The sequence below is a fragment of the Molossus molossus genome, unplaced genomic scaffold (assembly GCF_014108415.1).
Source record: "Molossus molossus isolate mMolMol1 unplaced genomic scaffold, mMolMol1.p scaffold_m16_p_17, whole genome shotgun sequence".
In the NCBI taxonomy this organism is placed as follows: domain Eukaryota; kingdom Metazoa; phylum Chordata; class Mammalia; order Chiroptera; family Molossidae; genus Molossus; species Molossus molossus.
The window spans coordinates 30,337,648-30,352,737 of record NW_023425352.1 but is presented as its reverse complement, the minus strand read 5'-3'; the positions used below and the strand labels follow the sequence as shown (position 1 = coordinate 30,352,737).

The 15,090-nt window shown below is 37.6% G+C and overlaps 1 protein-coding gene across 1 annotated transcript in view; it reads left to right on the top strand.

Annotated features, from left to right (window-relative positions):
* The window catches only part of KIF11 (kinesin family member 11), a 60,155-nt gene that overhangs the window by 7,977 nt on the left and 37,088 nt on the right, over positions 1–15,090 (top strand). Inside the window, exons 2-9 of the mRNA XM_036265433.1 lie at positions 3,238–3,370; positions 3,689–3,786; positions 3,874–3,952; positions 5,011–5,196; positions 5,310–5,434; positions 10,058–10,148; positions 11,827–12,069; positions 13,829–13,924. Of these exons, the coding sequence (XP_036121326.1) occupies positions 3,238–3,370; positions 3,689–3,786; positions 3,874–3,952; positions 5,011–5,196; positions 5,310–5,434; positions 10,058–10,148; positions 11,827–12,069; positions 13,829–13,924 (1,051 nt within the window). The remainder of the gene's footprint in view (positions 1–3,237; positions 3,371–3,688; positions 3,787–3,873; positions 3,953–5,010; positions 5,197–5,309; positions 5,435–10,057; positions 10,149–11,826; positions 12,070–13,828; positions 13,925–15,090) is intronic.

Below are 15,090 nucleotides of genomic sequence, written 5' to 3'. Positions count from 1 at the left end.
GTGAGAATAGATTATTCCTTGGCTGCCTCCTGCATGCCCCCTACCAGGGATTGAGTTTGCAACCCAGGCATGTGCCCTGACCTGGAATCCAACCAGCAATCTTTTGGTGCACAGGACAAAGCCCAATCAATGGAGCCAAACCAGCCAGGGCTGGAAGATTTTTCCTCCAAAATAGTTATATGGCTGGCTCTCTCTCCATATATATTTTGCTTAAATATCACCTTTATCAGAGAAGCCTTCCCTGACCGCTCTAAAATAACAATAGCAACCATTTATCACTTCCTATCCCCTGGTCTGCTTTATTTGTTTATTTATTTACTTATTTAAACTTTACCAGCAACTAATGTATTTACTTGATTGTCATCTCTTCCTTATGATCACCACCCCCAACAACACACACACTAGGATAAAAGCTCCCTGAGAACAGGATCTGGATGTTTGTTGTCTTTTTTTCCTGAAGCTTGGTTATGATCACTGCTATATCCCAAGTGCCTAGAAAGATATACCTATCACGTAATAAGTACTTCACGAATGTTTATGGGATGAATGAATACATTTAGCAATTTTTCCACAGGACAGGACTTTTTTCCCCTCTTTTTTTTGGGAAACATTTTTCAATTACAGTTGACATTTAATATTATAATAGTTTTAGGTGTACAGTATAGTGGTTAGATGTTTATATAACTTACGAAGTATCCCCCCATAAATGTAGTACCCATACATAGTTATTACAATATTGTTGACTGTATTTCCTATGCTGAACTCTATATCCTTGTGGCTATTTTATAACTGCCAATTTGTACTTCTTTTGTTTGTCTTATTTTATTATTTTTTATTTTATTATTTATTTTTTGGTATGTGCCCCTAGCAGGAACCGAACCCAGGACTCTTAGTCTGCAGGCCGACGCTCCAGCCACTGAGCCAAACTGGCCAGGGCTGTCTTTATTTTAAATCCTCATCTGAGGATATGTTCATTGACTTTTTTTTTAAGAGAGGAAGGGAGAGAGAGAGAGAAACATTGATCAGTTGCCTCCCGTTCATGCCCCAACCAGTGATCGAACCTGCAACTTAGGTATGCGCCTGACTGGGAATTGAACCTGCAACCTTTTGGTGTATGGGACAATACTCCAACCAACTGAGACTCCCTGCCAGAGTGGTCGTTTGAATTTTAATATAACACTAGTTAGGTCAAGAAATTGATGGGTTTATTAGTGTCATGAATAGAAACTTAGCGATTGCCAATCAGAATAGGAAAACAGTGGCTTGTCAGTACTCTCTCTTTTTTTAAAATACAAATAGTACCTAAAGCTCCTCTCTGGGAGTTTTGATAACTTCCAGGAATATGTGATCTGTGTGAAGTTCTACTCTGTCCTGACAACCTGAATGGTATTCATTTGGTAACTTAATCACATATCCAGGCTAGCGATTAGTTTAGGGTTGCTAGGAACAGTAGAGTAATTGGAAAAGTTTTTTGTTTTTATATGTTTTATTGGTATTTTAGAGAGAGTGGAGGGGAGAGAACGATAGAAACATCAATGTGAGTGAGAAGCATTGATCGCCTGCCTCCTGCATACCCCCTACAGGAGATCAAGCCTGCAACCCTGGCATGTGCCCTGATTGGGAATTGAACCAGGACCTCTCAGTCCATGGGACGAAGCTCAATCCACTGAGCCACACCGGCCAGGCTGGAAAAGCTTTAAGCACATGAGAATTCATTCTACTTTATTATACTGTTGGTCTACCTGAGTATAAGTTGGTTTTGACTTAGTTTTGTCGAACTTCTAATAATGCATGCTGTGGATTATGTGCATTGTTTAGATTTGAGTACATTTGGCAAATGACAGCATTACCAGATAGTACCTGGGAGTTGCTGAGTTCTCCTGGGATCACAAATTTGGGAGTGAGGCATGTTAGAGCACATTGAAGTATCCTTCTTAAAATAAATAGCAACCTGGATTGTCTAGTGATGAGACATGTCTTTGGCATGTCTTTCCGTATATGTGATATTCATTGGGAAAAAGAACTCCGGTCAAGAGTACATCTCTTACTCGGCTGGTGTGGATCAGTGGTCAGGGCACATGCCCAGGTTGTGGATCCAATCCCCAGCAGGGGGCATGCAGGAGGCGGCCAGTCGATGTTCTCTCTCATCGATGTTTCTATTTCTCTCTCCCTCTCCCTTTCTCTCTCTAAAATCAATAAAAGGAAAAAAAAAATCTTTCCTCTCTTTAAAAAAAAGAGTACATCTCTCCCTGGACTATGGGCTTTTGTGTTTTTTGTTTTTAGCTTTTACATCATTCCCCTAGGGTGACATTTATTAAGCGTGTAGTTCATAGATGTTTGAGTGCTTACTAGGTGCTAAGCACAGTGGCAGGCACTGGGAAAACAATAAACTGAACAGAATTTCTTTCTCTACATTGCTGGTTGGTTGGTATTACAATGGTTGTCAATATTACTAACCCTACTTTTCAAATGAGGAAACAGTTACAAAGTGCTACATTGCTTAAGCAGACTGGATTAGAGTCTTCACTGTACTGACATGCCTAAGGAGGAATTTAGCTTAGAAGATTACTTCCTCAGGAAGTCTTTGCCATCACACATGTTTCCTCCACCCTGCCCTGTCCCAGTCAGGACCGTATTAAATCTTTGCTGTATGTTCCTAACAGTACCCTTTATATACCCTTTCTAAACATAACCTCTCATAATCATTTGTTTTATGTCACTATTCTCCAGTAGACCTCACAGTGCTGTGAGGACAAACTGAGTTAACACATGTACAGCACTTGGAACAGTGAGTACCTGGCACATAGCAAGGACTCTACCTATTTGTCATTTTTTGTATCTGTTTTTTATCCAGTGGCAGGTTTGTAATTTGGACAAAAATTTGGCATGTTCTTTTGACTACATCATAACCTAACTTGATTAGTTTCTAAGAATAGTGCAAATAGAATTCTGAAAAACAAGTTTGGCATATTTTGCAAGTTAATTCTGTTATCATTTATTCCAAGAAACTGTCAGAATTGTAATGTTTTACATTTCTTTGAAAAGTAAGAAAACTGATTTTATTTCTGGAAATTGAAACCCTTAAAATTCTGTCTGCTTTAACAGTATCATTTAGTCCCCATCACCAACAGTGTAGTCAAAATGTCACATTGTTCTTGTGTAAGGTATTGATGAAAATGTCATCAGTAACATGATAACTAAGAATTCTTGAATAACATTATATACTTCTTCTTATAGACCATTTAATTTGGCAGAGCGGAAAGCTAGCGCCCATTCTGTTGTGGAATGTGATCATGTACGAAAAGAAGTTAGTGTACGAACTGGAGGACTGGCCGACAAGAGCTCAAGGAAAACATATACTTTTGATATGGTACTTCTTAAAATACTGCTACTTCTTTGTTATTCACTAATGTAAAGTTATCCTAGTAAACATATTTACTCTAGGTTCTAGTGTACAGTGACAAATTTCAGTTGACTCTCAGTGGTCAGTTGTTTCTAGTGGGCTGAATGAGTTAATATTTTAAAAATAAATTTATTAAAGTGGATAATTAAAAATTTTTTTCTTCAAGAAATGCTTTGATTTTTTTTTTTTTTAACTTTATTTTTATTGTTGACACTGTTATAGCTTTCCCCATCCCTCCCCTCCCCTTCTGCCCACCTCCATCTTGATTTTTTTTTTTTTTAATAGGTTTTTGGAGCATCTACTAAACAAATAGAAGTTTATCGAAGTATTGTTTGTCCAATTCTAGATGAAGTTATTATGGGCTATAATTGCACTATTTTTGCGTAAGTGAAACATTACTTTTCAAATTGATGAAAAGGTTTAGGTGTATATGTTTGTTTTTTATTTAACATTTCTTTTAATTTTGACAGATATGGCCAAACTGGCACTGGAAAAACCTTTACAATGGAAGGTGAAAGATCACCTAATGAAGAGTATACTTGGGAGGAGGTATTTGTTGCTTATAACAGACTTCTGTCTCTAAAGTGGCTGAAATGTATCTGAATAAAATTTAGTTAAAGGACTTTGTCTTGAAATAGAGAAGAATACCTATGTTAAACAGGAGTTTATGATTAACTACTATTATAGAAAAATTAAAGTCTATGATATGGCTTCTGTTTAAGAAACATAGTCTCATTGGGAGAGACTGGACCAATACATATGGTACAGTTAAATAATAAGAGAGGGGTCTGTTTGGGACAGAATAGTTGAAGCAGAATATTGTGGAAAAGTGGAATGTGAGTGGGGTTAAAGGGGAATACTTTGCAGTGAGGGAATGAATCTTATAAAGTTAGCATAGCAAGGGGCAGTATGATACTTTATTAATGATCCACTTGAGTGTTCAAGAAATTAAGGTTACTGCATTGTTGAATATTGTAGAGAATAAATAGTACATTTCATAAAGATTTTCGCCAAATGTTTCAATGAATTTAATGAATAGGTCAGTTTTCAAATTATTAACATTTAGGTAGATCCTTTTTTCGTAGAGGTTACATAGTTGAGACTTTAAATTTATGCATGGATAATAAAGTTATGGAATTGTAACTGTAGAAGATATGGAATTAGGCTTAAGGCCCAGTTTCAAAATTTAGGGATTCACAACAGTTTTATTAAGGATACTGAAACATTTGAGAAACAATCCTGTTTATGTCAGAATTACTTTTAATGGGCCATTTTTCTGATTAAAATGGTGGTATTATGTACTCATGAGAAAAGTTAGAATTATTGAACTTGCTTTATAAGTAGCTTGGTTCATTTGGTTTTTGTGTAATGCTCAGGCATAAAATATCTGGCATGCATGGCAAATTAGTGGAAGGTATGAAGAATAATAACTATTTAATAGACTGTGGTAAATGACTTGGGTTTTCTAACAGGTTAGTTTTTGTTTTTTTTAACTTGCTTTGACATTTAAATATACTATAATGGAGGCTCTTGTTATATGTGTTTTAATTGCCTCAGTAAATGCCATTCTTCCTTTATTTTAGTCCTTATTAATATTACAATTTCAGGATCCTTTGGCTGGTATAATTCCACGTACTCTTCATCAAATTTTTGAGAAACTTACTGCTAATGGTACTGAATTTTCAGTCAAAGTGTCTCTGTTGGAAATCTATAATGAAGAACTTTTTGATCTCCTTAATCCATCTTCTGATGTTTCTGAGAGACTACAGATGTTTGATGATCCCCGTAACAAGGTAACTCAGTCTTTGAGAATGGAATATCTGCAAATTCAATGTGTGATGTTTTGAGAAGTCTGTGTGTGTGTTAACCAATTTAATGTGTGCTTTTTAAAAAAATATTTGATCAGAGGGGAGTGATAATCAAAGGCTTAGAAGAAATTACAGTACACAACAAGGATGAAGTTTATCAAATTTTGGAGAAGGGAGCAGCAAAAAGGACAACTGCAGCAACATTAATGAATGCATACTCTAGGTAAGAAAGCTATTGTCTCCCTCATGCTCCACATTCTTTTTAAGAATTATGAACTTGGCCCTGGCCAGTTTGGCTCAGTGGTTAGAGCGTTGGCCTGTGGTCCAGAGAGACCCGGGTTTAGTTCCTGCTAAGGGCACGTATCTCAGTTGCAGTTTGTTCCCAGCCCTGGTTGGGTCGTGCAGGTGACAACCTCTCAGTGTGTCTCTTTCACGTCGATGTTTCTCTCTCTCTCTCCCCCTCCTACTCTATCTGAACAAAAAATGGAAAAATGTCCTCGGGTGAGGATTAAAAAAAAAGAATTATGGCCCTGGCCGGTTTGGCTCGGCGGTTGGAGCATCGGCCTGCGGTCCCGGGAGACCTGGATTCGGTTCCCGCTAAGGGCGTGTACCTCGGTTGCAGTTTGTCCCCGGCCCTGGTCGGTCGTGCGGGTGGCGGCCACTCGATGTGTCCCTTCGCGTTGATGTTTCTCTCTCTCTCTCTCTCTCTCTCTATCTTCCTCTCTCTCTCTCCCACTCTACCTGAACAAAAAATGTCCTCGGGTGAGGATAAAAAAAAAACAATTAAAAAAAAAAAAGAATTATGAACTTGGAGGAAGTTGAATTGGGGTGGGTCAAAGTATGTGAATCACATATCTAGACTCTGTGCTAGATTGTGTGCCTTAGTAACTGGTTTGAGATTTATAGGGAAGCACCAATATTGAAAGAATGCTGAAAGGAGAACAAAGACAAGTTGAACTAGATCAAAAGCATTACACTATTTTTAAGTAATTTTTTTCCCCAAATGAACTGTACATGGGAGTCCAGATGGCTCCTATAGTTGATTTGGGGATGGAATTCTCAGAGGCTTATCTCCTTGGCCTTAAGAAGTTTTACTCGCCCTGGCCGGTTTGGCTCAGCGGTTAGAGCATCCGCCTGCGGTCCGGAGAGACCCGGGTTCGGTTCCCGCTAAGGGCGCGTACCTCGGTTGCAGTTTGTCCCCAGCCCTGGTTGGTTGTGCGGGTGGCAGCCACTCGATGTGTCCCTTTCACATCGATGTTTCCCTCTCTCTCTCTCTCTCTGTCTTCCTCTCTCTCCCTCCCTCTCTATCTGTGCAAAAAATGGAAAAATGTCCTCGGGTGAGGATAAAAAAAAAAAAAAAAAAAAAGAAGTTTTACTCTGGGCACTTTTCTGAAGCCAATGTGTATCTTATTTATTTATTTATTTATTTATTTATTTATTTATTTATTTATTTATTTGGGGATGGAATTCTCAGAGGCTTATCTCCTTGGCCTTAAGAAGTTTTACTCTGGGCACTTTTCTGAAGCCAATGTGTATCTTATTTATTTATTTATTTATTTAATCAATCCTTACCCGAGGACATTTTCTCCATTTTTTGTTCAGATAGAGTGGGAGGGAGAGAGAGAGAGAAACATTGACGTGAAAGGGACACATTGAGTGGTTGCTACCCGCATGACCCAACCAGGGCCGGGGACAAACTGCAACTGAGGTACGTGCCCTTAGTGGGAACCGAACCCAGGTCTCTCTGGACCGCAGGCTGACACTCTAGCCGCTGAACCAAACTGGCCAGGGCCCAGTGTGTATCCTTAGAACACAGTTTGATGACCCTTGGTTTGTTTGAGTAAGGATTAGAAGAAAGTCAAGACTTTATTTTACTTTTTTCACCTTTATTTAGGTACAGTGAACAAAATTGTATGTATTTAGGTTGTACAACATTTTTTTTTCAACTGACTTCATTTTAATGTAGAATGACAGATGATCACTAAGTGAATTTCGAGGAGGAAAAAGAGGCATTTTTGATAGTGCCCTCTATAGGCTGAATCTTAAATTCTACAAATGCAGTTTACTGAGTTAGAAGTGACATTTTTCCTGTTTGTCTTGGAAGGAAACGTCAGAGTGTAATTGAAAGAGCTATGGGTTGAGAATTAGGTATTTGTGTTTAGTTCCAGTTCTTTAGTTAATTAAATATGTGACTTTGGGTCAGTAAATAAGTAAACTTATCTGAATATCCGTTTCCCTGAGCTACAAAATGATTATTAGGGCTAGATCTCTTATTTCTTTGCTCTCTTATCATTGAAAGTTTCAACAGTTATAATTGCAGTTTTATAAATAATTATAGTTGCAACTTTAAAAATATGTATGCATTTAAAGGAAAAAACATTAACATAATTAAAATATGGAATTACAGGTGATATTATAATTTTATTTAAATTTCCTATAATAGCTTTTCATTTTTAAAATGAGTTATAAATCAATCATAAAATGAAATTTTCATTCTTAATGTTATGTTACTTAATTTTATATAGGATTCGGAGGAATGAATTTAAGGCTAAGTAAAATTTCTCTTCTCTGAAAAAGAAAATTTCTATTATTTTGGCCCTGGCTGGTGTGGCTCAGTTGGTTGGGTGTCATCTGTGCATTGAAAGGTGGCTGGTTTGATTTCTGGCCAGGGCACATTGTGGGTTATGGGTTCGATTCCCCATTCGGGGCATTTACAGGAGTAGGCTGATTGATGTCTCTCTCTCCCGCTCCCTTCTTCTCTCTTTCTCAAAAATAAAAAGTTTTTAAAAATTCCTATTGTAAACTTGTATAATTTGGGTCTCCATTTAATATGTAGACTGGAGTAAAGATCTCTTTATGAATGTATATTATAAAGAGAAGGAAGGCAATCAAAATTTTCAAAATCAGAGTTGACCGCTATGCTTAATTGGAATAATTGCACAGTCTTAGATTGGGAATGGGTAAATAATGGTAGAAAACATGAAATGTATATTATGATTTAGATTTATAGTTTATGTTTATATTTTTCTTGTTCCTGTCCCCTTTTTGGTAATTTTAAGTAATTTAAGTTTTGTAAAAATGATGTTTATTGTAAAATTTTTCAAGTAACATGAAAAGTACAAAGAAGAAAATTACCATATTCCCCACTATCAGTGACATTAACAAACATTGATGTTTACCAAATGTCACTGATACAAGAAAGGAAAGATGTCTTTGGATGTCTTATAAAGTCATAACAGCATTTGGTTGTTGATGGACTGCATATACGACGGTGGTCCCATAAGATTATAGTGAGCTGAAAAATTCCTGTCACATAGTAATGTCATAGCTATCACCAATGTAGAGTTAAAGCATTACTTATGTTTTTCTGGTAATGCTGATGTAAACAAACCTACTCTGCTTCCAGTTGCATAAGAGTACAGCACATACAATTACGATAGTTGACTATACCATTTAGGTTTGTGTAAGTATACTCTATGATGTTCACATAACAATGAATTGCATAATGACACATTTCTCAGAATATATCCCTGTTGTTTGTATGTTTTTTTAATCCCCACTCGAGGACATTTTTCCATTTTTTGTTCAGGTAGAATGGGAGGGAGGGAGAGGAAGAGAGAGAGAGAGAGAGAAACATTGACGTGAAAGGGACACATCGAGGGCTGCCACCTGCACAGCCAACCAGGGCTGGGGACAAACTGCAACTGAGATATGCGCCCTTACCGGGAACCGAACCCGGGTCTCTCTGGACTGCAGGCTGACGCTCTAACCGCTGAGCCAAACCGGCCAGGGCCATATCCCTGTTGTTAAGCTGTGCATGATTGTATAATTTTTGTATCCTTCAAATAAAAGCCAAATGTCAATATGTAGCATAAGATACACTTTGGTTAATCACTGCTATTTACTATTTCTGCTGTTCAGGGAAAGGAGTTACCTATTTTTGATTACATTCTTAAAGCAGAGCAGTGTACTTTTATAACAGTTGACACTGTGGGGAATAATCTGATGGCTTGCCTGGTGCTGTTTGAATTTATGGTAATGACATATTTCAGATGATTCTTATGAATAAGAAGATTGATTGCAAGCCTTCCCTCTGACACACCAGGCAACTCTCCCAACTGTACCCCACATCCAGCTTTCAGAGGTGCCTGAGGAGTCTAGTTCCTGAGTCTTTTAGAGTGTTTTCAGGTGGCTTCTTACTGTATCCTATAGGCAGTAAGAAAGTAGAAATCTAATAATTTCTTTATCAACCCTCTGTCTTCTAAAATCTAATTGATATATCCTGTTAGATACTATCTTTCTTCCTTTTTAAAATTTATATTTATTGATTTTTTGGGGGTGGGAGAGAAACATCAATTTATTGTTCCACTTATATATGCATTCATTGGTTGATTTTTTAAAAATGTTTTTTATTGACTTTTTTTTTTTTTTTTTAGAGAGAGAGGAAGGGTGAGGGAGAGAGAGATAGAAACATCTATGAGAGAAGCATCAATTTCACTTGGCTGCCTCCTGCATGCCCCCTACCTGGGGATGCAGCCCACAACCCTGGCCTATGCCCTGACTGGGAATCGAACCAGCCACCTCTTGGTGCATAGGTCGAAGCTCAACCACTGAGCCACACTAGCTGGGCTTTTGGTTAATTTTTGTATGTGCCCTGACAGGGATTCAACCTGCAACCTTGGTGTGTTGGGACAACGCTCTAACCAACTGAGCTACTTGGCCAGGACAGATACTATCTTTCTTTACTCTTGTGGATTTAGATCTTTATTGGCTGTTTTCTATATTTTATAGAAAACAAATAATATTTTGTATTATAATGATTGGGCAACTTGATCTTGTTTTCTAGTCGTTCCCACTCAGTTTTCTCTGTCACAATTCATATGAAAGAAACAACAATTGATGGAGAAGAGCTTGTTAAAATTGGAAAGTTGAACTTGGTAAGCATTTACCTTAATACCAGTGTTTCATTTTTGTTGTTTTTATACTCCAGCTTTATTGAGGTATATATTTAAAGTATACAACATGATGATTTAATATACTACATATACTTTGTAAAATGATTACCACAATCAGATTAACACATTTAACACATCCATTACCTCACATTATTATTATTATTATTAATCATTTTTAATCCTCACCTGAGGATTTTTTTTGTTTGTTTTTTAATCCTCATCCGAGGACATTTTTGCATTTTCAGATAGAGCGGGAGGGAGAGAGGGAGGAAGAGAGAGAAACATTGACATGAAAGGGCCACATCGAGTGGTTGCCATCCACACGACCCCAACCGGTGCCGGGGACAAACTGCAACCAAGGTATGTGCCCTTAGCGGGAACCAAACCCGGGACTGCGGGCTGAGGCTCTAACCGCTGAGCAAGACCGGCCAGGGCAACCAAGGATATTTTTTGATTCATCTTCAGATAGAGTGGGAGGAAGAGATAGGGAGAGAAAGAAACATCCATGCGAGAGAGACATATCAACTGGTTGCCTCCCGCACAACCCTGACGTGCGCCAGAAACGAACCACAACAGAGGTATATGCCCTTGGCCAGAATCGAACCTGCTACTCTTTAGTCTGCAGACCTACGCTCTAACCACTGAGCTGTATCGGCCAGGGTTTATTATTTATATAGATATTTTTTGGTGAGAAAACTTAAGATCTATTCTCTTAACTGTACTCTAGTGTACATCAGATCCCCATAACTTACTTTATCACTGAAGGCTTTTACCTTTAACTAGTATCTCCCTAACTCCCCCACTTCTCTTCCTGATGACCATCATTCTACTCTCTGTTTCTATGAGTTTGACCTTCTTTTTTCCCCCCTGATCATACAATATTTATCGTTTTTTCTTTCTTTGCTTGGCTTATTTCACTTAGCATAATGTCGTCTGGGTTCATTCATGTTGTTGTAAGTGGTAGAATTTCCTTCCTCATGGTTGAAGAATATTTCATTGTGTGTGTATACCACATCTTTATCTATTCATCCCTTTGACAGACACTTAGGTTGTTTCCATATCTAGGTTATTTGGAATAATGCAATGGACATAAGAGTGCTATCTCTTCAAGATACTGATTTCATTCTCTTCAGATATATACCCAGAAGTGGGATTGGTAGTTCTATTCTACTGTTGTTTTTATTAATCCTCACCCAAGGATATTTTTCAATTAATTTTTAGAGAGAGTGGAAAGGAGGAAGACGGGGAGGGAGGGAGGGAGGGAAAGAGAGAGAGAACGAGAACATCGATGTGAGAGAGACACATCAATTGGTTGCCTCCCTCATGTGCCCTGACCAGGGCCGGGGATTGGTGCTGCAACCCAGGTATGTGTCCTTGACGAGGAATTGAACCCTTGACTATTTGGTGTGAGGGCCAGTACTCTAACCACTGACCCACACTGACCAGGGTTACTGTTTCATTTTTGATCCTTTCATAGAGCAGCCTAAAGTTTTGTATTTCTAGACAATATTTTTGTAGTCACTGGGTTATTAGTTTTGTAGTAGATTATTAATTATAGAAAAAATATTTTGCTGGCTATTTAACATATCATGTATAATATGAAAATGAATGTCTTCAAGTCTAAATCCAATAAACTGACAACCTTTTTTTTTGATTTAAGGTTGATCTTGCAGGAAGTGAAAACATTGGCCGTTCTGGAGCAGTTGACAAGAGAGCTCGGGAAGCTGGAAATATCAACCAATCCCTGTTGACTTTGGGAAGGGTAATTACTGCTCTTGTGGAAAGAACACCTCATGTGCCTTACCGAGAATCTAAGCTAACCAGAATCCTCCAGGATTCCCTTGGAGGACGTACAAGAACATCTATAATTGCAACAATTTCACCTGCATCTCTCAATCTTGAGGTAAGCCCTTTGAAAGGTAACTGTAAGTGTAGTAGCTGTAATTCTTATTTAGCTGTCACATTATTTTCTTTTCTTTCTTTTTTTTTAATAGACAGAAGGAGGGAGGGAGGGACGGGGAGAGAGAGAAGGAAAGAAACATCTATTGGTTGTTTCTTGTACACACCCCGACTGGGTATTGAATCTGTAACCTAGGTATGTGCCCTGATCAGGAATTGAACCCAATTCCTATAGGTGTACGAGACAACACTCCAACCAACTGAGCTGCCTGGCCAGGCTGCTATCACATTAGTTTAAAAGTTTATTTATTGGCTTAATTCTGTACTACAATAGAAAGAATCTGGACATTACATATGGATACATTTAGGAGGGCACCACTGAAAAAAATGTCTTTTTCCTTGGCAGAGTTTTTTTTTTTTGAATCCTCACCCAAGGATATTTTTCCATTGATTTTCAGGTAGAGTGGGAGGGATGGGAGAGAGAGAGAAAAACATCCATGTGAGAGAGAGATACTGATTGGTGGCCTCCCGCATGACCCCAGCCCTGGGATCAAATTGCACCGAGATACGTGCCCCTGATTGGAATCAAACCCGAGACCTTTCTGTTTATGGGCCATCGCTTCAACTGCTGAGCCAAACCGACCAGGGATCCTGGTAGAATTTTAATCTTAAAAAGCCAGTTGCTTCAAAGAAAATTGCTGTGATCATTAGCAATGCATGTTTACATGAGGTATAGAAATTTAATTGAGAACTTAGAAGTGGGTTAAGTAAATGTTAGTGTAGTTGGGTCTGTGGGTACAGCTGGGAAAACCACAAGAAGCAACAAAGATGGCAAAATTGACTCTTACTGTAATACTCTATCTTTTTTTTTTTTTTATCCTCACCTGAGGACATTTGAGTGGGAGGGAGAGAGAGAAACAGAGAAAGAGAGAGAAACATCGACGTGAAAGGAACACATCGAGTGGCTGCCACCCACATAACCGACCAGGGCCGGGGACAAACTGCAACCAAAGTACATGCCCTTAGCGGGAACCGAACCCGGGTCTCTCAGGACCGCAGGCCGACGCTCTAACCGCTGTGCCAAACCGGCCAGGGCTGTAATACTCTATCTTAAATGGGATTAGAAAAGCTTTATAAGGTCTCTAACTCTCCTGTCCATAAAATTCATACAGTACTATATTCACCACCAAAATCTAAGTTTAGAATATTGCATCACCTCAGAAAGAAACCCTGTAACCCATAAGCAATCACTTTCCATCTGCCCCGACTCCCAGCCCTTGGTCACTACTAACATATTTGTTTTAATTAATAGACTTGTCTACTCTGGACATTTCATATATATGGAATCATACAATAAGTGTTCTTTTATGACTGGCTCTTTTACTTACCATAATGTTTTCAGTGTTCATCCATGTTGTAGTATGCATCAGTACATTTCTTTTTGTGGATAAGTAATATTCCATTGTATGGGTATAGACATTTTGTTTATTCATCAGTTGATTTAATTCACTGAGTTTTTAAGCCTAAAGTAAAAAATTACTAAAGTTATTATAAACTTAAAGACCTTGAAAATTGGAGAGAAGGAAAATAGAGATGTTTGAAAAATTTTTTTTTTTTTAAAGTTGGATACAGTAGTCTTAGTAGGTAGATATTCAGATTATCTGTAACCATAAATTATTACTTTATGAATTATTATGTAGTACATTTTAGATAACAGAACTACATTGTCATATTATCTTTAGTAATTGGACTTTTCATCACAGGAAACTTTGAGTACATTGGAATATGCTCACAGAGCAAAGAACATACTGAATAAGCCGGAAGTTAACCAGAAACTAACCAAAAAAGCCCTTATTAAGGTAATGGTGAATTTTTGTAGAGTAATGTAATCTTGTTTGACAAATGTGAAAATAAGGAACTGCAATACATAATTGTTAAAATACTTGTTAAATTGCCTGTGTTAAGGCTTCTCATCTAGTGATATAAACCAAATACCTTATATGTTAAAATATTTTTTCTAATGCTGATATGTTAACTTTCCCAGCTCTATTGAATCAGCAAAATTTGAAAATAGTTACATTTACAAAATTTATTTATTTAATTAGTTAGAGTTTAAGGGTATAATTATCATACATCATATATAGTTAGCATACATTAGGGTATAATTACTATAGCATTTACCCATTGTAAACCTACAATTTAATGATTTTTGTTCATTAAGATTTCACATATTAGTGAAATCATATGATACTTGTCTTTCTCTGGCTTGTTTATTTTACTTAGCATAATGCTGCAGGTCCATCCATTCTGTCCTTCCTTTTTACAGCTGAGTGGTATTCCATTGTGTGAATGTACCAGCTCTTTTTATCCACTCGTTTACTGATGGACACTTGGGCTGCTTCAAATCTTGACTGTTGTAAATAACACTGCAAAGAACATAGAGGTGCACATATTCTTTCAAATCAGTGTTTTGGATTTTTTCAGATAAATTCCCAGAAGTGGAATCACTGGGCTATAATTCAGTTCCATTTTTAATTTTTTGAGGTAACTCCATACAACTTTCCACAATGGCTGCACCAATCTGCATTCATACCAGTGCATGAGGCTTCCCTTTTCTCCATATCCTAGCCAATACTTGTTTGTTGATTTACTGATGATAGTCATTCTGACAGGTGTGAGGTGATAGCTCATACTGGCCCTCTGTATGTCCTTTTTGGAGAATTGTCTCTTCACGTCCTTTGCCCATTTTTTAATTGCAGTATTTTTTTGGTGTTGAATTCTATAAGTTTTCAGTAAATTTTGGATATTAACCCCTTATCAGATGTACCATTGACGAATATGTTCTCCCATTCAGTGGGTTGTCTTTTCACTTTGTTGATGGTTTACTTTGCTGTGCAAAAACTTTTTAGTTTGATGTAGTTCCATTAGTGTATTTTTTCTTTTGTTCCCCTTGTCAGAGGAGATATATCAGAAGAAATATTGCTACGAGAAATGTTTGAGATTCTACAGCCTATGTATTCTTATA